The 21,114-nt window shown below is 40.2% G+C and overlaps 1 protein-coding gene across 3 annotated transcripts in view; it reads right to left on the bottom strand.

The window, feature by feature from the left end:
* Pappa2 (pappalysin 2) overlaps positions 1–21,114 on the bottom strand; it is a 592,890-nt gene that overhangs the window by 77,636 nt on the left and 494,140 nt on the right. For all 3 annotated transcript variants that reach the window (XM_087194134.1, XM_087194135.1, XM_004853387.3), the window contains 3 exons: positions 5,271–5,442; positions 1,573–1,750; positions 185–398 (listed from right to left, as the gene is read on the bottom strand). In XM_087194134.1, the coding sequence (XP_087050260.1) occupies positions 185–398; positions 1,573–1,750; positions 5,271–5,442 (564 nt within the window). The remainder of the gene's footprint in view (positions 1–184; positions 399–1,572; positions 1,751–5,270; positions 5,443–21,114) is intronic.

The following is a 21,114-nucleotide window of genomic DNA, read 5'->3' as shown; positions in this document are numbered from 1 at the left end:
TATTGAAGAATATACCTGTACAGGTGAGGAGAAATTGTGTAGAAAAGTAAGTACAGCAAGCAGTGGGTATCTCAAAAGATCTTCCCAATCTTTCCCACGGAATGGTCTGGGATTTACAAATGAGGGCATAGGAGCCAGGTTTGTGGGCAGAAAGACAGTGAGGACCAAGTATGCTGCCACTTACTTCCTGACTGTACTCGCTGTACCCTCCAGCACATGGTAGCCTGGCTGGCATTCGTATCTGCAGATGGTGCCCACATCGTGGCTTCCCTGGACACAGTCAGGTAGGAGCAAGTTGGCATTTGGAATGGCAGGGGGTGTGTCACATTCAAGCTTGCAGTAGACTTCAGGAAGAGACCACATTCCGTCTTCAAGGCAGGTCAGCCATGGGCTCAGTCCTGACTCCAAGAAAGAGAAGCACAGAGTGCTCAGAAGGCAGAGTAACAGCAACAGTAAAAAGCATGAAAATCTGTCAGAGAAATTCTTCAAAGCCACATTATCCTTTTTTTGAGCAGTGTTTCTAAAGTCGCACATCAAATGTTCATCCTGTATCTTGTTGCCCATAGAGCATTCATTGAATAGAGCAATATATAGGACAGAGGTCACATAAGTTGCGTTAAAAGGGCTATTTACTAAATCATTGCCTTCCTTCCTACTCACAAATAATAGAAATATAGCACTGATAGTAATACAGACAGTGTTAAAACAATAATGTACAGCATTTTTTGTCATGGTTACTATGTGTCAGGCACTGTTTAAAGTGTCTTACATGTATTAACTTTTGTAATCTCCAAACCTCAAACAAGCTTATGAAATAGATTCTTTATTGTGCAGATGAAGAAATTAGTAACCTGCCCAAGCCCTAACAGGCAGTGTTCAAATTTGAACGTAGCCCATTTGGATTCAAAGTTCTGCTAAAACACTACATCCCCAGGCCTCAGTGTAATGCTTGGTTTCTCCAAGTCCAATCCATGAACCTACTCTCAAAAGCAGCACCAGCTCATACTAGACCTGGTAAACCAGAATTTCTCAGAGTAAGGCTGGGGAATCTACGTTTATCATGAGTAAGTGTTACATGCACCAAAGTCTGAGAAGCCCGGTAAGGTAAAAAGCAAAGTATCAGGGTCAATTAGCCTAGATTGCACTCCATCTTCATCTCTAACATGACAGCCAAGGTCAACTGATGAAACTCTGTTCTTCTCATCCACAAGACAGAGCAAAATGAACTCACAGAATGGCTGTAAAAACTAAATTTTAAAATGCATATCATAAAGTATACCTAGGTTATTAATATTATCAAGACCACTGTGCTTATTTGTTTGACTTGAAGCCAGAGCACATAAGCAAACAAAAATAAAGAAAAATCTAAGCTTCTTCCATGAATGAGACCCTGAGCCAGGAAATTCTTCCAGGTAGTCAGGCCCAAAGAATGCTGTTTCCATTTGGGATTTTCCCTGTGTCATCAAGAGAGGGTGTCATGGTAGAACAAATGGCAAGGGTATGGGGTAAAGAAAAAAGCCCCCAAGTCCCTCAAAGAGAACAGGTGTAAGTGCCTGGTTGGCAAGACAATACCTTGAAGCTTGGCTGGTGGCACACAAGAGATGGAGCAGCGTTTTAGAAAGTCGGTGCCTTCTGAGCAGGAGAAGTTTGCATAGTTCACCAAAGTTGGGTCAGGGATGCCACAGTCAACAGGCATGCAGCTCACATCCTGGTCCCAGAGCCCAGCGGAACATGTGAGCAGAATCTCCTTCTAGAAATAGAGAATTTGCATCTGTCAAGGTAGTACACAAAGGCTATTAGAAGAGATTGGGGGCTGAGGAGTCCTGGTGGTCACGTGTCCAAATGCTCAAGTCAGGAAAACTACTGTGCCTTTCTCCCTGTTGACGCCTCGCTGTTTGAATGTACAGTCTCACAATACCCAGGTATGACTGATAAAAGAGCCTGTGAGTGAAAGAGAATCATTAAATAGCAATGCCCTCCCCTTGCTCATCCAGATCTGTTCTCTGCTCCTCTCCACCCTGTGCTGTGGCCAAGGATCCTGATCCCTGTGGGCCTCCTGCCTCTGACTTGTGGCTTCACTCTGCCCTGGGGCACAGTAGCAGGAGATTGATTAGAGAGGGAGACAGATGAGGGTGACCTGGGGACTTATTCTTTCAATGTCTTGGGAGGGGGGTGTTGCAGCAGGTCAATTCAGCCCATGGCTGCCCTCCCAAGCCTTCTGCTCTCTCTTTCCATTGGTTCTGCTGCTCTCTATAGCCAATATTTCTGGCTGAAGGGTGAAAGTCAGGCCCCTTGACCCTGGGATACTGCACCACTTCCTGTGATTTCCTATACTTGTCCACACTTTTGTTAAATTTGCTTGAATTTCCCACTTTTGAGCATGGCCTGTTTCCTACTGGCACCCTTATTAATAAGCCAACCTGATAATGCTACTGAAAATAATCACTTCCACTGGGAAAGGTGCATAGTGTCTAAGAACAGGTGACAGTTAATGCATCGGAGGCACCTTCCATGCCCTGGGGTTGAATGGGAGCTCTTCCAGCCACTTCTCTGCTGTAAGACAGCCCTAGAGCTGGATGCTACTGACTAAATGAAGAGATGCTTATTGGGTACCTAGAAAGGTCAGGTCCTCTACTAAACAAGATGTAGTCAAGGAGCTGAATATCTACTAGGGGAGCAAGTCACATATTGAAACAGTTGCTAAGAAAAATATCTAAAGGAGGAATAATGGAAAGAAGGAGAAAAGAGGGAAGGCAGAAAGGAAGTAAAGAAGGAAATCTAAGTCAGACGTTGTGGTTCACATCTGTAATTGCAGCACTTGAGGGCTGAGGCAGGAGGGTTGTGAGTCCGAGACCAGCCTACACTACATAGCAAGGCATTGTCTCAAAAAAAGAAAAATGTTAAGACATATATTTTGATTTGCTATTTAAAAAAACTCCTTTCCCCGTCTATAATTATTGGACAGACTATAATATAAAGAATGTCACCAATAAAATAGAAGATGTAGAAAACTGGAATCCAGGAGGGCAAAAATAGAAATACTTGAAGATAAAGCCACATTAAGTGTTACCATGTGGATGGAGGTGGGAAGCTCTGGGGGAACTGGAGGAAGGGCTGCCTGCCCTGGGCAGGGAGGCAGAGCACTTGTGGGAGGGTGGAACACAGGGATCGGCATTGCAAGAGGGTCAGCACTTCACAGCAGCTCAAGGGAGGTGGGAGAAGAAGGTGTCTAGGGTGGTTACAGGATGAGACCTAGAGAACTAGAAGCTCATGCCTTGTTTGGGAAAAGCATAGGAGTCACTCTAGTACTGGGTTAAAGGTCAGAGACAGACAGGGGCATTTCAGAAACCAGAGCGGCCCCAAAGCTGAAGGTCACATGCTGAAGGCGCTGCTGAAGGCACCTGCCACCCCAACACCAGCTCCTGGATGCAGCTCATCCCTACTTCCCAGTGTTCCCCTGCTGCCTGCCAGAAGGACCCACATCAAAGCCAGACACATTTTTCTACTTAGCTTCAGTTCTTGTGTCAACAACAAGCAAATATCGCCACTGTCTTGCGATCATAATCTGGGCTTGTAGCATGTCTTTCCTGAGGCCAGCCTCGGGTGACAGGAGTGGTCAGTCAGCTGCAGAGCTCTGTGGCTGAATCCACCGCGTGGTTGATGAAGAGTGAGCTGCCATTTTCTCCTCCCAACCAGATCCTGCTGTGTACACACTATCACAGCTGAAGTCTGGCTCAAACCACAATAAGCCACTAATCACTTAAAGAATGCCTCTCCAATTCTGCACATACTGCCTGGTTTTCCTCCTGGCTTTCTCAGGTACCATCCATTGTGTCTTAAATTGCTCCTAATTTTAATGTATTGTAAACATTGTGTTTGCTTCTCTCTGCTTTATATATCATGCAAGCATATTTAGATCCTACATTTTTGTTCTTTTTTATTCTTTCTACCTTACTTTAGTGTACACATACTTCTCCTGAATTGAGACGAGTTAAGGACAGGTCATAACAGCTCTGCCTTTCTAACTGAAGTATCTTAGGCCAAGAAGTTAGTTCTTCAAAAGACATTAAAGTTGTTTCTGGACAGAACTTAAAGCCTCTGAAACTCAAGGTTGTCTTTCTAACTATTTTTTTTTTCTAACTATTTTTAAGCAAGTGAAATACTTTCACATGTTCACAACCCATTAAGCAAACAATTGGGACAAAAAATTTTTAAAAATCCAATCTTCTAAACTGTGTATATCTAACAATCATACATCTACTCTTTTCTGATAATACATCTTCATGGTTCTCCCCTTGGACACTAGTATATTCTGTCTAGTGCCTCCCTTTTTATCTCAAAACATGGTCATGTTTTCTAAAGGTTGCTTTCATCTTTTAAATTCCTCTGTAGAGTGTTGCAATCTTGTAAAATAAAACTGGAGAACAAAGTTCATAGGAAAACATTATTATGTTGATGATAATGGCAGCTTATCAGAGTGTCATATGCCTATCATTTTACTGGAAACTTTTAAATTATTTCCATCCAGTCATCTTAATAACTCAATGAAATGAGTATTTGCATTTCAATTCTTTTACAAATGTGGAAACAAGCTTAAAGAGTTTGTTTTATTCGCTTTTACCTAAAGTTACATGCCTAGTACATAGTGGAGTTGAAATTTCCTTCAGATCTATGTCTTGAAACATAATCTTAACCAATATATTCTATTATCTCTAAACTACATTGAAGTCTTAGAAATGGTGTTATAGAAATTTGGAACTGGGCTTGTAGGAATATAGACAATTCAGCCATAGCTAGTATCACGATAGCATCTCTGTCTCTCAGGAATGGATTTAATGCTTTTGAGGTGAAATCATGCTGTATTTCTCCAGCCTTCTCGTAAGATGGGTTGTGGGGCTGGGGTAGGTAAGGGACCATAGATACACTGATTGAAATGTACCTTGACTGCAAATTAAGACTGGGTCTATATCTTTGTATTCTTATCTCAAAGTTACAAGTGAGGAACATCATTTCTGGCAGGAAAAGAAAACAAGGGAGAATAGAACAAGCATTCACGTCTATTGCCTACCTAGAGAGCAAATTCACATCCTCATAAACAGACTTGCACATGTTCTTATATACCTTGCATTTTTATTAAGCTGTGCTTCGTTTGCATGTTACAGCCCTAATTTTTTTGTTTTAAATGGTTTAAACATCACCCTTCCCCAGTCCAGCCAGAGGACCATAAATAGCTTCCTGCCCCAGGAGTTCGGTCCTGATAAGCAACTCACCTGAATAGGCCTGAGGTACTGCCCACTGCTGGTCTGAAGGGCAAATCCCCTTTGACAGGTGATAGCACACTTCATGTGACCTGGGCTGCTAGAGGTACAGTTCACCATGTCCGTGTGATCAAGCAGCAATGGCACACAGCTGCCCTGTTCCCCACAAGGCCGGTGGACACAGCTGGAGACAACAGAAGCAGAAGCATGTGTCAGGGTTTACGTCTAGATGTCCACCCAAAGCCTCACATGCTCAGGTGAGGTGACTGGATCATGGGTGTATGACACTGGGTTAGTCCACTGGTTGTTTAGCATAGTTCTGAGTGTGAACAATAGATTTACTGAAGAGGAAAGGACCCACCTGGGTGTGGATAGCAACAACCAATGGCCTGGATGGAATGAAAAGGGAAGAAGAAGGAAGGCCCACTGTGTCCTCCAAGCCATGCCATGAACTGTTCTTCTCTGCCTCATCCTTTTACCATGCTGCCCTGCCTTGGGAGCAGCCAATTATGGACTGATCTTTTACAAAATGTGAGCTAAAATAAACCTTTCATCCTTGAACTTGTGGATGTTGAGTATTTTGTCCCAGCAATGAAAAATGTAATTAAGACAGCTTCTTAGGACTGGCTTAAAACCAATAGCAGAAGTGACTTCACAGATCCCTCCAGGAAATACACTTAATTACAGACAATAGCCTGTCTTCAAAATCTACATTTAGCTCATCATCTTGTGTATTTCCTAGAACCATGGCACATGATAAACAAACAATATCACCCAACGAGTAAAAACTAACCAACTTCACATGACTCTTCCAGGAGAATCACTGGTGATGGAATAAGGTGCAGAGCAGATCCAGGAGTTCTGGATGATATAAAAAATGAAAGGATCAGGGGATAATACTTGAAATATTGAACAACAAGCACTGCTGGGTCCCAAGCAGTCTGAACAGATCCTGTACAAAGCTCAGGAATGAATTCTGGAGACCCATGGTGGTATCAGGTATCAATTTTTAGATGCTTGATCAGAGAGGTCCCACAAGGCACTGAATAAAGATCCTGATTATCTGAGACATCAGACAAAAGTAACATCTCTTTACTGATTGGTAAGGAAATATTTTGACTACTTGTATGGCCAAAGCAGCACATACCACTGAATATCAGCAATACTAATTGTAAATTACATCCACTAAGGGAAGAGGAAATTCACACATACTGAATCCCTATGAAATGCCTGACATTACACAGCCATCATCTCAGCAGAGAACTGCTTTCTGGATTAATAGGGGCAAATAATCAGAAACAGGAGAGATGTATAAACTTCCTAGGGTTCAAGAAGACTCAGGCTGGACCTTTATAACAGCAAGGATGCAATAGGGATTTTTAAAAAGCATTAGGACCAGGCTAATGAATTTGAATTCTGTATCTTCCATTTGCTATCTATATGATATAGAATGAATTACTTATTTTCTAGCATTTCAGCTCCTTCTCCTATGAGATGAAATGGTGTCCTAGTCACTTTCCTCATCCCTGGGACAAAATACCTGACACTCACAACATAAAGGAGGAGAGAGGTTGATTTTGGCTCACGGTTTTTAGGAGTCAATCTATAGTCAGCTGGTGCCAGAACAGAAAAGGTCTAGCAGAGTACAGCTGCTCACGTTATGGCAGCTAAAAAGCAGAGAGTAAAGGGCAGATCTGGGGAAGGAGATATATATCCTTCCAAGTCATGCCCCCAGTAACCCACCCCTCCTCCTAGTAGCATATTCAGTTCGGAACTCTTTAGTGGATTAATCCACTGATGGGTATAGAACCTCATGATCCAGTCACCTTCCAAAAGTCCAACCCCTGTACACTTAAGCCTTTTGGGGGACATTTAAGTACAAACGATAACATATAATGGCATGTGTTATTGCTCTCAGGTTAACTTCCTCTGCTGCTCCACTACCAGTGGCCCAGACCCTCCCATCGTGATCTGTTTCTTGTTGATCATCCTACTTTATCGTTCACTTCTGTACCTTTACTTGACTTGTTGAAATTTCTAAAAGGTCTTCCTTCTACAAGAAGCCCCTGAGGATAGCTTCTTCCTTCAAACTTCCCAGTGAAATTGTAAAAATAACTACCTTCTAACATTTTTTACTCTTTTCTTGCACTATGTATGCATTTTCTTGGTCTTCAATTAATGTTTATTCACCCCTTTATCCAAATGCAATTAGTAGTTGGGTTAATACTAGAGTATTAACTTCTTGAAGAGAAATACTACCTCCTACTTACTTTTACAGTTACCGTACACTTTGCTATAGTAAACACAATGAAAACATACTAAATTAAATTTGTTCAAATTACAAACATAAAAGTAAAAGAATGACTATTAAAATGGGAAATTTGCTAAATTATGTGTGACAGGGATCTGAAATACAAAAATATTATCCAACATTAAATAGATAAAACTATTATCTACCATCTTGGCCCACTCATTTATTCATCAGTAAGCATTTACTAAGCACTTACTCTTTCAAAGCATTGTTCTTCGCACTGGTGATAGAACAAGGACCATTTCTGTAAGGCATGTAAATGTGGGGTATGTGTGGGAGACACCAAGAAGATGTTTTCTAACAAGATGTTTACTTGCTCTTGATTTTGTTGCCAGTGATGCTAATTACTAGCCAAACTGACTAGTGAATCTCATCATTAGTGTCCTCTGTTTGCCTTTGGATTTTGTCAGTGATTATATCAGAGAGCTGGGCAAAAATAAAGAAAGTGCAAATAAAATGTCATTGAATGTGCATATACTGCCATATGTAATTGAGAGTTGATGAAAAAAGCAGTAGCCCAAGAAGAGCTGATTTGATCTGACTGTGATAAATTGGCTGCCCCTAACATTACACCTAAGGGATTTAAATCATATGTCAGTGACTTTCTCATTTCTTTCATTCATGCTTGCTAGGTATGTGATGGGGGAACAGGAGGTGAGTACTGTGAAGGAAAATTTTTACTCCTTTATTCCTTGATATTCCCAGTGATTATGTGATGTCCATCATGGGACCTGATGAAGGGACAAATACATGAATTGAGGGAGGGGGAATTATTAATGAGAGCATAAATTCCCCAAATCCGATGCTGATTGTTGGTTATACAATATAAGAAATAAATCTGTACCTGACTCTTTATTTAATATTTGAAATAAAGTGCTAAAGCCTGACCATCCTTTATGGGATGAGATCAGAATACCTCACTAGTGATCTTAAAGATCTCCAAGCTCTGTTAACACCTTGGTTCCTGTGAGCTGATTGCTAAGAAATTAATGTGAAGAAGTACATGCTATTTTTGGTGACTTCATCCAATTAATCCATGTCATTGAGGACAAACACAGGCTGAGACAGGACAGAAAACATAAACTGAATGAGTCTTCTTCCATCAAAGTAAGGTGAACCGCAGAAAGCCCAGCTGCTTGACTCCCAGGGTGGGCAGCAGTGGAGCCCCCAGGGAGGAAGAGCAAGACAGGGAGCACATGAGAGGGGAAAGTGGCCCAAAATAAGACCAAGTCCAGAAAAAAGAAAAGGGAAAAAAGGACCAAACCAAGACCTGTTTATGAAGTGAGATATGGTTTTAGGGCAGCTGCTGCAAATTTTTTCACTAGCTTATATTTCCATTTGCTTCCTTTTTAAGGAATTTGTTTTATGAGCATGGTGTTTGTCAGGTCGTTAGCTTCCGATGGCATCTGGTACCAATTGTAGACTTCTCTCTCTTGCACCCCAACTCTAAACCCCCTTTGCTGTTTCTCTTCCATTAAAAACACTGCCCCTCAGAATAAGGGTGTAGTGCTCTCCACCATTCTACCCTGCCCTTATGTTCACCTTTCTCCTAAGGCTACAAAAGCTGTCATATTATAAAGCCATGCTCAGAGCAAAAATAATTCATCGTAAAGCTGTCTTTCTATGGTCCTTCGACAAAGTTAATGAAAGAGGCAGAACGTACACCTCACGATCCCCCAGAGAGGTGGAAAGGGTGGTATTTATCTTGGTTTGACATACAAGGAAACTAAAGCTATGTGGAGACTGGCTGGAGGCCACACAGCGAGCCAGAGGAACATCTCCAGCTGCATCTCCAAGCCATGCCAGGGCCAACCTAGACCAGGAAGCCATCACTTCCAAGTGAGGCGGCCTTCCTGCTGCTTTCCTACTCCTTCAGGAGTTAGCAGCTTGAGCAGGAGTGAGTGAAGGAGCTCCTCAGCAAGGCAGGCAGAGGAAAAGGACAGAATGCTTGTCCATTATAGTTCTGAACAGTTTTCTCTTAAACTATAGCAGTCCAGCTGCCACTACCTGCAAAATGCCCTGTAAGCGTGAGTCCTCCTTTGGCAACACCACTTCACCGTTCCCTCCACTTTTTCCACATCTTCCCCACTCCTCATCACACTGTGTTCTCAGGTGGGGATAAGACGCTCCCATCAGATGTGATTCACAGGTATTTCCATTTAAATAAGGAACAAAGTCTTACCCAGAGGATTGAATTTTTCATAATGGAATTTCAAGGCAGTGGGCCTTTAGAAATCACACTCTGTAGATGGCTGGCTATGCATAATTGTGGCTTTGCTCTGTGTCTCTCTGCTTCCCTTAGAAACCTCTACTCTTTCTTCTGGTCCTCATTCCCAAAGTTTGAAGGTTTAAAAAAATGCTTTCCATTGAACCATCCCTGTTCAAAATGTATTTTAACCTCAGGCTCTGAAGGCCCCCAGGATCAATCCTAGCAATGTCCTGCTGTCCTGATGCATGTTTGCCCTGGATGGTTACCCAACCATGTAGAGGATGTCTGGAGTTGAGAAAGCTTTGTTGGCACAGTTCCACACAAGAGGGACCAGCGTATTCTGTGAGGTAGGCTTTCTCAAACATGGCTGTGCATTAGACTCACTTAAGCAATATTTTTAAAAACTGGAAGCTGCATGCCATGGTGCATGGTTATAATCCCAGAATGCGGGAGGCTGGAGCAGGAGGATCACAAGTTTGGGCCCAGCCTGGATGACTTAGGGACTTAGCGAGATCCTGACTCAAAACGAAAAATTTACAAAGGGTTGGGATGTAGATCAGTGTGAAGGTCCTGATTCAATCCTTAAATCCTCAGTACTGAAAAAAAAAAAAAAGGTAGATAGGGCAAGGGGGGTGATAGGGAGGAAATGATTAAAGTATATTATGTGCATGTTCAAATCTGCCAAAAGCAAACTCATTAATCTGTATAAACAATATGTACTAATAAAAAAGTGGGCTAAAAAAGTAGACACCCAGGCCTCATCCCCTGGGGATTTTGATTGGTTAGGCCTGTGGTGAGATCTTAGCATCTGTGATGTTTTCAAGTTTCAAAGTTTTTGAAGCTCAACAAGAGTGAAACTCACCCCTATAAAGATCCTGATATATGTAACCTAAAAGATATGTCACTAACCTAAAAGATATGTCACTTAACTAAAAGACATGTCACTAAATTCTATAGGTCAAGACTATAAATTGGCAAGGCTGACTCCAGAAGAGAAACGGGTCCCACTGTTTCATCATTACATTTCACGTATTCAAAACAAATTGTCACATAGAAGCCACAAAGTACACTAAAACATTTCTCCTCTTCTGAAGAAATTTTAGAAACAGTGGAAGAGAGAAAACAACTAAATCATGTTACTGATTATGAACCCAGGGTTCCTTCAAAGAAAGTTTTATCATTGCATTTGCTTTAACCTTAATGAATGAATAAGATCTGGAAAGGCAAAGGAGATGTCCTGGGAAGTTATTTCTGAGGCTTAACAGATAGAACACAGGGAAAGGTAGTAATCTCAAAGTACAGATAAAAATACTATTTCCTCCACAACTGTGAACTGAATAAAATTTGGTACATGTGAGTCTCTTAAATTCTAACAAATTTAGACAATTCCATATTGAAAGAATCAACATCTATATATGAAATTCGAACTTAGGGGCAGGCCCACAATGTCTTCCTATATCACTCATTGTTAGTGAGGAGGAGGGTAAGGCTGACACCAGGAAACAGACATCATCCTCTACAGATGGAAGGGTCAGACTCACTAACAAATCTGTCATAAGCTTTTTGTAGAGGACACCAGCACTTCTTGTTAGCTTTCCAGTTCTTTAGGCCACTATAGGGATATTGGCATAGTGTCCAGCCCAGCTCTAGATGTGGGAAGTTGGGTAGTTCCTAACAAATGCGGGAAATACTGGATATTCTGCTGACAGTCATGGGCAGCCATGGCCCAACATCCTACTCTGTGTCTGGGTCAATGATGGCAAACTTTTTAGAGCTTTCAATGATACAAACAGCCCACATTGGCACACATGCCATAGGTTTGCCACCACTGGTCTGAGCCATCTTGGGAAAACTTTAAGAGGCTATGATAGTATTCCAGAGTCAATCAGAATCAGTACTGAAACCCTTGCTTCTCCCATGCAAGGCTTGAAGAAAGTTTATAAGCTAAATTTCCCCTCTGGGGTCACAATCTCAGAGAATTGAAATGGAACTTAAAGATAATTCAACTCAAGCTCCTCATGTTAGAAGTCAGAAAACTGAGCCCAAAGGAAATTATGGAATATTCTATAACTTCCTAAAGCAGTAAGACTATAATATAACAACAAAGAACAATTTAATTAATCTTTGGCCCAAAGTAAAAATCAGAATGACATCAATTCCTGAGTTTTTCTAAAGTCAATATCCCACCCTCACTGAGGCATCCAGAAAAGTATGACCACAGCTTTTTTTCCCCTAGAATCTAAATTAGTTTAAGAGAAATTGTCTGGCATCTGTACCACACTTTTCAAGAAACAGCCTGCTAGGATGAAGAAAGCAGTAGACCAAGGCCATGTGACTAGGCTCTGGTCTTGGCTGGGCCCTGCTGACCTCTATGAACTTGGGCATGTCTCTTAACCATTTTGGCCCTCTGTCTGCAAATTTGTAAAATGACATGGTTGAACTAGGTTCTATTAAAGGTCTCTTCCAGCTTTAACGTGGTATTTAATTTCATAGATGAGGTGATGGTGGTATTGGGGTGGAAGTACAAAAAACTCATGAACAGACAGGATGTGGTAGAGAACCCAAGAAAGAGTTTTCATATCCTTTCTTGCCCAGTATAAATCTTTTGTTTAATGTCCCAATTTTTCAGTTGTTTAGTTAAACAAAATATTGCAATGCCTCTCTATCCAAGAAGTGTCACCATTGACTAAATAGTAATCCCAGTGGATTTCTCTAGAACAGCTCTGTTAAAGTTAAATAGTAAAATAAGATCAGATTTCTCTCCATTCCTCCACTCTGTTTTATTGATTCTTATTGAAATCAGTGGGTGTGGGATAAGGAGGAATGTATGTTCTGGATTTGGCAACAGATGGGAGTAAGATGTAGAAAGTGGAATGGACTGGAAGAGACAGAGTCCTCATTAATCTTCACACCACCAACTGCAAAACCAAATGTCACAACAATAAGACTATCTATCCTTAGCTTTGTTGTTTCTTGAAACCAATATGTAAAAAAAAAAACACACAGCAAAATACAACTTTCCATTCTACCTCTCCATTCTACCTCCTCACCTCCATCTTCATTTCTGTTCTATAAACATGAACCAGGTTAAATACTAAATACATTTCTAACACCTTTCTTGGGCCAACCAGTGCTGGTAGTTTGAAGTGTTTTACTGAAAGATCACACAAACTGGGAAGGAAAAATTGATTCAAGTTCCTCGCTACTGAAGATTCTCATCTGAATCTCAGCAGTAATTCTGATTCTTCCCTCATGTGACAGAGAAAGGACAAATTACTGTACCAAGTAGGCTTTTTCCATTCTTGTATCCTAGGAAAGTAGTGTTTGTCCCTGTCCCTTTATGTAAGTCTAAGCACAGAGTGTGGCTCCTCAACATCTATCTGGGAATATCCATCTTTTCCTAGAACATGACCTATCTGCAAGTTCAGGCCTGGACTCTGGTGGCCCAGTACTTGGTAATTTACTTTGCTCATTTCTACTTCTGGGCACAGTTTTACCATGTCTGGCTGTAACACCAGAAGTCCCATCCAAATGCCCCTGCCCTTCTAAAAAGAAACAGATTTACATCAAACAGCTCAAGATACTCCCTTTCAAAATTTCTGTCTCACCAAGTTTCAGAACCCATGATTTTCATGTAGATTATAAACTATGTTGAATACCAAAGGAAAAGCCAAAATAATTCAACTGCTGACTAACACTTGGAAATTGTGCTTCTTAACACTGACCTGAGGGAGCAGAATCATCCATTTGAAACAGAAGGATCTATATTCATATCTATGTCTACTCCCACAATATATAAAGGCAGAAGCCATCTCCATGTGGGGCATCTCCTAATGAGGAAGGATCCCTGGAGCCCTCCAAGTGACTGCACTGTTGACTCCCTCCTGCCCTATTGTTCATGCCTGAACACCAGTTAAACTATTAATTTGGAAGAGACACTTCCTCAGCCACATTCACAGGGTGAGCCTGGAGAACTTTTAAACATGTGGAGCTAAGTGAGAAACAACACTGATGAAGTTTAATGGGCACGGACTTCTGAGTATGTCACTCCTGGAGCAGTGGCAGGAAAAAGCTTAGCTTCTCCATGGGTTATGCCTGAGTTAGGCATAAATGGAGATCCTGAGGATTTGCACAAGCACCTTGAATAGATTCCAAAATCATAGGCAGGAGTAGAACTTAAAACATATGCTGGGCCCCTGTGGGATTCTTGCTATCCTCAGTGGCTTCTTTTTCTTAAAAAATTCCTGGACTCTGCAACAGAAACTTCCTGCTGCTCCCCTAATCTCTTAATCCCCAAATTTGCCAGCCCTTGGTTGACATCAGATTTTGGAACATTGTTGCCTTCTGTTCTTTTGCTATTTCTAGTACTCTCAAGTCTAGCAACATTAATACTTGCTTAGGAGAAATGAAGGCCTAAAGAAGGGAAGGGAAAGGCACTGAAATCACGTGGTGCAGCCAAAAGTGAGAGGCAGGGTCCAGTGATCAAACTTCCTCCACATCCACAGGTCCAGCTGCATACAGAACCAGACATGGCCCAAGAGTCACTCTAACCCCAGTTCATTTTAACCAGAGGTCAACAGCATCTGTCTACTTGGCCGGCTGGCAAAACGATAGAACTTTGGAAATACTAGTTTGTTTTTATTTTCTGTGCTTTCTCCATCAGCTGCCATGAACACAGACCATACTTACAGAACCAGCCCTGAGAAAAATTGGGAAGTAGGTGACATTTTTAATTCATCCCTGTTTTCAGCACCACTTTTTCTACTTCTCACCTTCCCTCAGAACTTCCAGATGCCTATACTAGCTTTCATTTCAGTAGGGCCCTGGTCTGTTTTTTGTTATCAAGGACCCTACAAGAACATGTCTGGTATAAATAGTTGATAAAGACATAAAACATGTTTATTCCTGGTATATAGTTATTTACTGCTTTAAAGAGACGTCTTGAGATTTTCAAGACTTCAAGAAAATAATCCCTAATGGGAGAATTTCAGGTAATATACTTCACTGGGGACTCATTTTGAAGACGCTGCTTTGAAATCAGTCTATTCCTTGGAATTAATCTCCAGCTCTAGGGCTCCTTAAGACAGCTTTACCTGCTTCTAGATTTGGACTGAAAGCTGCTCCAACTTGTTTTCAGAAGATATTCCACTAAGAACGATCTCAGACATGAGAATATTGTAATTTTAATAAAGATTATCCTAGAATACTCTTAGCCACTTTCCAATTAACCATCAGATGAGACCATGTCCATGGCCTTTTAATTCTTCCTCTATGATCCTATGAGAAAAAGCTGTCATAAAGATACAATTAGTTTCTTGTCTTCCAGTGCAGACCTGTTGTTCACCAGGCCATTTGTTATTGACCAGGGCAATCAGAATCTTCTCTAGTGGGTTCTCTTCTTTTTCTTTTATTTTATGGGCAAATCATTCTTGGAAAAGGAAGTTGGGCAAGAAACCTAGGGAACAATTGAGTAGCTATAATTCTTTCCTTACTCAAAAGAAACTGAGCAGAAACAAAAACAGATTCAATGTTAATTTGTAAACTGCTTTGGGGAAGAAGATAATCAAATGAGTAGAAATATAATACATATTTCATTTCTATAGCGCTGTCTTTCCCAGCAGCGAGAGAGAACATTTCCCATCACCCTGGAGCCTTAAAAGAGAACCCTCTGCTAAGAATAAAAGATGAGGAGCCAAAAAATAAGCAAATGATTTAACCTGAAGTCTCAGAGCAAAAGAAAGGAAGGGCCCTTTTACTTTAGGAAGCTATCAAAACGGAGATCATCTGAAGATTCTACATAAGACTGATCAGAGGACAAGAGGACTGGCAAGGTATCAGGATCTGATCCAGGCAGAAGAGGAGAAAGGTTGGCATTTCAATTCTGAGCTCCAGATAATTGAAGCACATGAGGAACTGCTAAAGCAGCAGCAGGGAGTGTTCCAGAGAATAACGAAGCATGTAGCAAAATGACAGAAAATAGAGATAGAATGATTCTATTACCAACACCAGACTCAGAAAATGCTTATAGCCTGGCTAGAATGCCAAGGCACTGAGCTGTGCCCTGCTCCCCACTCCTGGCCTGGAGCTCAGAGGTTCTATGACCTGGACCTCCTTCTTCTGGCAACTAGAGCATAACCAAGAAGAACATTTTCACACCTGTGCCCCTACATCTCCTAAACAGAAAACATAGCCACTTCCTCCCTGAAATTCCTGGGTATTATAGTCACAGAAGCAAAGGTGAATGAAAAATAGCTTGCTTTCTACCACATCCCTGTGTTCCCAACCAGAATCCCATGTCTAATGAATTGTCCACAAACAACACAGCTGATACTCCCATTATCTGTATTTGAATTGTGTCACCTCAGTCAGCAGAGCCACCTTTTCAAGAGCAATTCTTAAGGCTGAAGATATCTTTTGCATCACAAGCACGTAGGCATTATCAAAAAGGGATCTGAAGAGGGCAGGTAACTGGGGTAAGTCCACCTGTCAGAGCATAAACCTTGAATTTCAACTAAGTTTATAAACTGCAAATAGAAAACTGAGTTATTTGGGAATAGCTAATTTTGTTTTTTTCTCCCTGTATTATGGATTTTTGCAGACTGTATTTCAGGAAATGATAACATGAAGCTCAGTAGCCACACAAAGCCAAGCAAGGTGACTGAAGTAATATATGTGTACATAGGTCAGCAGATCTCTATCTGTGGACACTGAGGCACTCAAATCACATATATATTATTCATTGATCATTCCTTTTTTCAAAATTACCTGATTATTTTCTTTACACAACTTGTTTAGCAAAGCAAGGCAGGTATCTTAAGTATGCACATGTATATGAGGATTTTGTAATAAATATAAAAAATAAAATTTGGATATTTAATTCTAATTGATATCCAGGATAGCAACCTAACAGCGGAAGTTTTTAGTGCAGAAGATACATTCCAATCTTAAGGATTGTTGCCTTTAATATAGACACATGCTGGAACATAGTATGTGTGCTTGTTATTTTTCCTTCACTGAAATGTTATTTATGATTGTCTTAGTCACTTTCCTAAGTCACTGGACACAATACCTGACACTCGTAACTTGGAGGAGGAGAGGTTTATTTTGACTCACAGTTTCAGTCCACGCTCCACTGGCTCCGAGGAAAAAACAGCATGGTGGATGGACACGTGGGAGGAAAGCTGTTTAATCTATGGCAGCCAAGAAGCAGAGAGAAACCAGGACAAGAATACAGCCTTCCAGGGCATGTTCCCAATGACCCACCTCCACCCAGGCCCCAGCTCCTAACAAGTCAGCTGTGGCTTCCTGATGTTCCAGCCACCTTCCACACACATACGAGACTGTGGGGGATGTTTACTCATAAACTATAACATGGTGAAAAGAAGAAAGGAAAGAAAAAAATCTGAGGATGATACTGCTCTTCACAAAAATATTTAATTTCTGCTTAAAAAATAACACATTTTCTTACAAAATTTAGCATAGTTTTAACCACAAGAATTAGAAATTACACTCCTTAGTAGTATTTGTCCAAAGAAGTTAAAAACTTATAGCTACACAAAAACCTGCCCATGGACTTTGACTCCAGCTTTACTCACAATTGATGAGAGCTGGAAGCAAGCAATATGTCCCTCCACAGGTGAAGGGAAAGACATACTTAGGGTGCACACCCGGACAATGAGCTATTGTTCACCAATGAAACAAAATGCGACATCAAGCCAAGAGAAGACACGGAGGAGATTTAAATATGTATTAGTGAAAGTGGCGATCTGAGAAGGCCACATACTACATGATTCCAACTACGTAACATTCTGGAAAATTATTGAGATAGTAAAGAGATCAGAGGTTCCCAAGAGAGTTGGGTGGTGAGCAGTAGTACTGATGGTGGCAGTGGCAAACAGACAGAGCACAGGGGATTTGTAGGGCAATGAAAATGTTCTGTATGATACTATAATGGTGGATACATGTTATACACTTATGCAGTTCTATAAAATGTGCAACACCAAGAACAAGCCTTAATGTAAATTACAGCCTTTGGGTAATTATGATATGTCAATGAAGGTGCTATAAGAAATGGTGCATTTTCATGAAGGATGTTGATAAAAAAGGAGGATAATATGGGGGCAGAATGCATATTGGAAATTTCTGTATGTTCCTTTCAATTTTGCTGGAACCTAAAACAACAAAGTCTTTACAAATGAAAATGATGTTCTTTTGAAATAAACAGCTATTTAAAAAGTTAAATCATTTAAACTTTGGTTTTATACTTCAGTGCATATTACACTAAATATTCCCAAAAGATTGTTTGGCATAAATGTGAACACACGTATGCACACACAGATGAGTGCATAAACACAGATACATACAGATAACCACACTTTACTAGATCAAAACTACTATCATCCATCATTATAAAAAGAAAACAGATAATTCAATAATAACAAAAAGATTTTATTTTTTATTTTATATAATGTTATTATTTTCTAGGGGAAAGTGGGCATTACTGATCAAATTTCACCTTGATGGATATAACATCAGTGAAGATTGAGCAGGCTAAGGAGTTGGCTAAGGAATAAGGAGAAATGAGCTTGTACATAAAATCTAGACAGGAATCACTCATAAAATGGATGTGTTGTGTTGGATAACAGAGTAGGAGGACATTGTCTCATCAAGGACCACTCAGGTAATCCACCTACCAACAGCTAGAGAGTTGTTGTGGGAAGACCTCGCTTTTAGAATCACTACCCTTCCCTCATCCTTTTTCCTTCATGCTAATTTTTCACGTTTCCCCTGTGCCCCATGCTGTCTAATAAGTTGAAATTACATGGTTACAGTGTGTGACTCTATCAAATGAGAAACACATAGTTAAATACTTGTAACTCCAAGATCTATGCATACATTCTCATAGTCCAGGCTAGTGTGTTATGGTGGACATGATCCCCGCCCTCTGGAATCCATGCCCTTGTGTAAACCCTAAACACAAGTGCAGATGGAATCACTTTCTTCTAAATGATCGATAAGGTTCCAGTTCTGTGATTCTAACGCAAAATGTTGCAAGGTAATTTTGATGACAGTTCCTCTCTCACTGGTTTTGAAGGAATAAATTGCCACATGTGAGCTGCCCAGTGGAAGTGGTTATATGGCAGGGAAGTAAGGGCAGCTTCTGCCAAAAATCCAGCAGGAAACTGCGGCCCTCTGTCTGACAGTCTTAGAACCAAATGCCAACAGCCGCATGAACTTCAAAACCGATTTTCTGCAAAGAAATCTTAAGATGAGAACCTATGCCAGGCTGATACTTCATCACAGCCCCACTGAAAACCCAACTCAGCCTTGCCTAGACCTTCAAAAACTATGAGATTATAAGTGCATTGGTTTATAAATGCATTGCTAAATTCATAGCAATACTGTTAAAAACGGTAAAAAAATTAACACATAAACTAGGCTTGCAAAATTACAGTTTCATTTTTTGGATTACCTGCATTTCTTATGTCAGAGAAAATGGATTACAGTATTTTTTCTCAGATTTTCTCTTAAGAAAGAAAATTCTTCATAGACATTGGGCCAAACTGCACTTGTTTTAATGACCCCAAATTCCTAGATTCTGCCCACAAAATTATCCTTATCTAGATTATAAATTTACTAATCTCCAAACATCCAACATATCTCCACAATTCCATTTTAATATCCTACCCTATCAAATATTTCTAACTCATCTGCATTACACATAGCCATTAGCTTTGTTTCACCATTCCTCAAAATAAGATGCTTGGTTACCTAAATATATCTAAAATATACGTACTCTTAGATTAGGACCAGCTAAATGACTCTTATACTAATCCAAATACAGTTTGAGAAGGAGTGGTAGGATATCTTGGGAGAAATGAATAGACATGAATATATTTCTGAAGCAGCCATTCTTAGAATGGATGCTTTTCCTTACTAGAAAAAAAAAATCACATGGATTCTAGTTATAGTTTTGTTAATTTCAAATTAGGCAAAGTTTCATTTCTTTGCTAAAAAATTGATTCCTGGCATATGTGGCATTTACAAACTTTTTGGGTGATGAATATTCTCTGTATTCATATGTATACATATACATTGACAAGCACACACAAACACACACATAAATTTGACATTCTGAATAATTAGTTTTGTACATCAATTTACATTAAATTTTATAGAAAATTAATAGATATGAAATAAAGAAGGCTTTCTTCTACATGCAGTAAAATATAGCAATGTGTATTTAATATGAATCCATTGTATTAAAAATAAATTTTTACAAATCACTTCTCATTTGTCCATAATGAAAAGGACTATAAAGCATGCATGCATGTATATATAATACATATATAATATATAATATGCATATTATATATACTGTATTTATGTAGGGAAAGAGGAGGGGTAAGCTACAGATAGAAGAAAGAAATCAAGTTTGGACATGAATATTCATTTTAAAAGATCAGTATCCTATTGAATTTTTACTAGAGTACTTAGCCTTGATAAGCTATACTTTAAAGCACACTTAGGTATCCACTACAGTTTTATGTGTATGAGTATCCATTACTTGTTTTCTACCTCAATCAGAATGTAAATTCATACTAAATAAACTAGTGAAACATTTATACTTTAAGTTTGCCTTGGACTTAAAATAAAATCAAAACATTAAAATAAGAAAAGACACATTTCTACTTAAGCTCAATCCATTTAGAAATTGTACTGAAAAATGATCTTACTAAAAGCCAAGAACGTACATGAAATGCTACCTTGAATAAAAGGCAGAGAGCAAAAGGATTTCTTCTTGGTTTTTTGGTGAGACCATCTCTGCTAGATATCACTACACCACCACTCAGTTCCAAATTCATGCTTCATTGGATAATTTCTGATTCTAGAACTAGGGCATAGAACCATTTTCCTTTTGCTAGTTAGCCTGATGTTGTTTTTTTCTCAGTAGACATCACTGGAGAGACACTGCAGAGTGCAGAGGCTTCTCTTTTCAGTCCTCTGAACTTTCCTGTGCTTGCTTCCACAGCACTTGGAATGCAGTGGTGAGCGGGACAGCCATGCTGTTCACCACCTACTGAGTGGCAATGATCCTTTGCATGTCCTAGTAAGCTCTACCAGTAACTCAGCTGGTTTCCCAACAAGTTTCAGCCTTCAAGTTTCATCAGTGCCTAGGACATTGCCTCTGAGAAAGTCTTAGTAGCACCCCAAGGCAGCTTTCCAGCAAGATCCAGTAATTCCCTAGGATGCAGCTTATAACAATCCTTTATCAGCATTGCCCTGGGCAATTTCTTGATTGTCAGCCCCATCTCGTGGGACCTTAGCAAACTTCT

This window comes from Heterocephalus glaber, unplaced genomic scaffold (assembly GCF_053883595.1).
Source record: "Heterocephalus glaber isolate CG9 unplaced genomic scaffold, H.glaber_assembly_v1.0 deba00001600, whole genome shotgun sequence".
Taxonomy (NCBI): domain Eukaryota; kingdom Metazoa; phylum Chordata; class Mammalia; order Rodentia; family Bathyergidae; genus Heterocephalus; species Heterocephalus glaber.
Note: the sequence above shows the minus strand (reverse complement) of the source record. Positions and strands in the feature narration are given on the sequence as shown.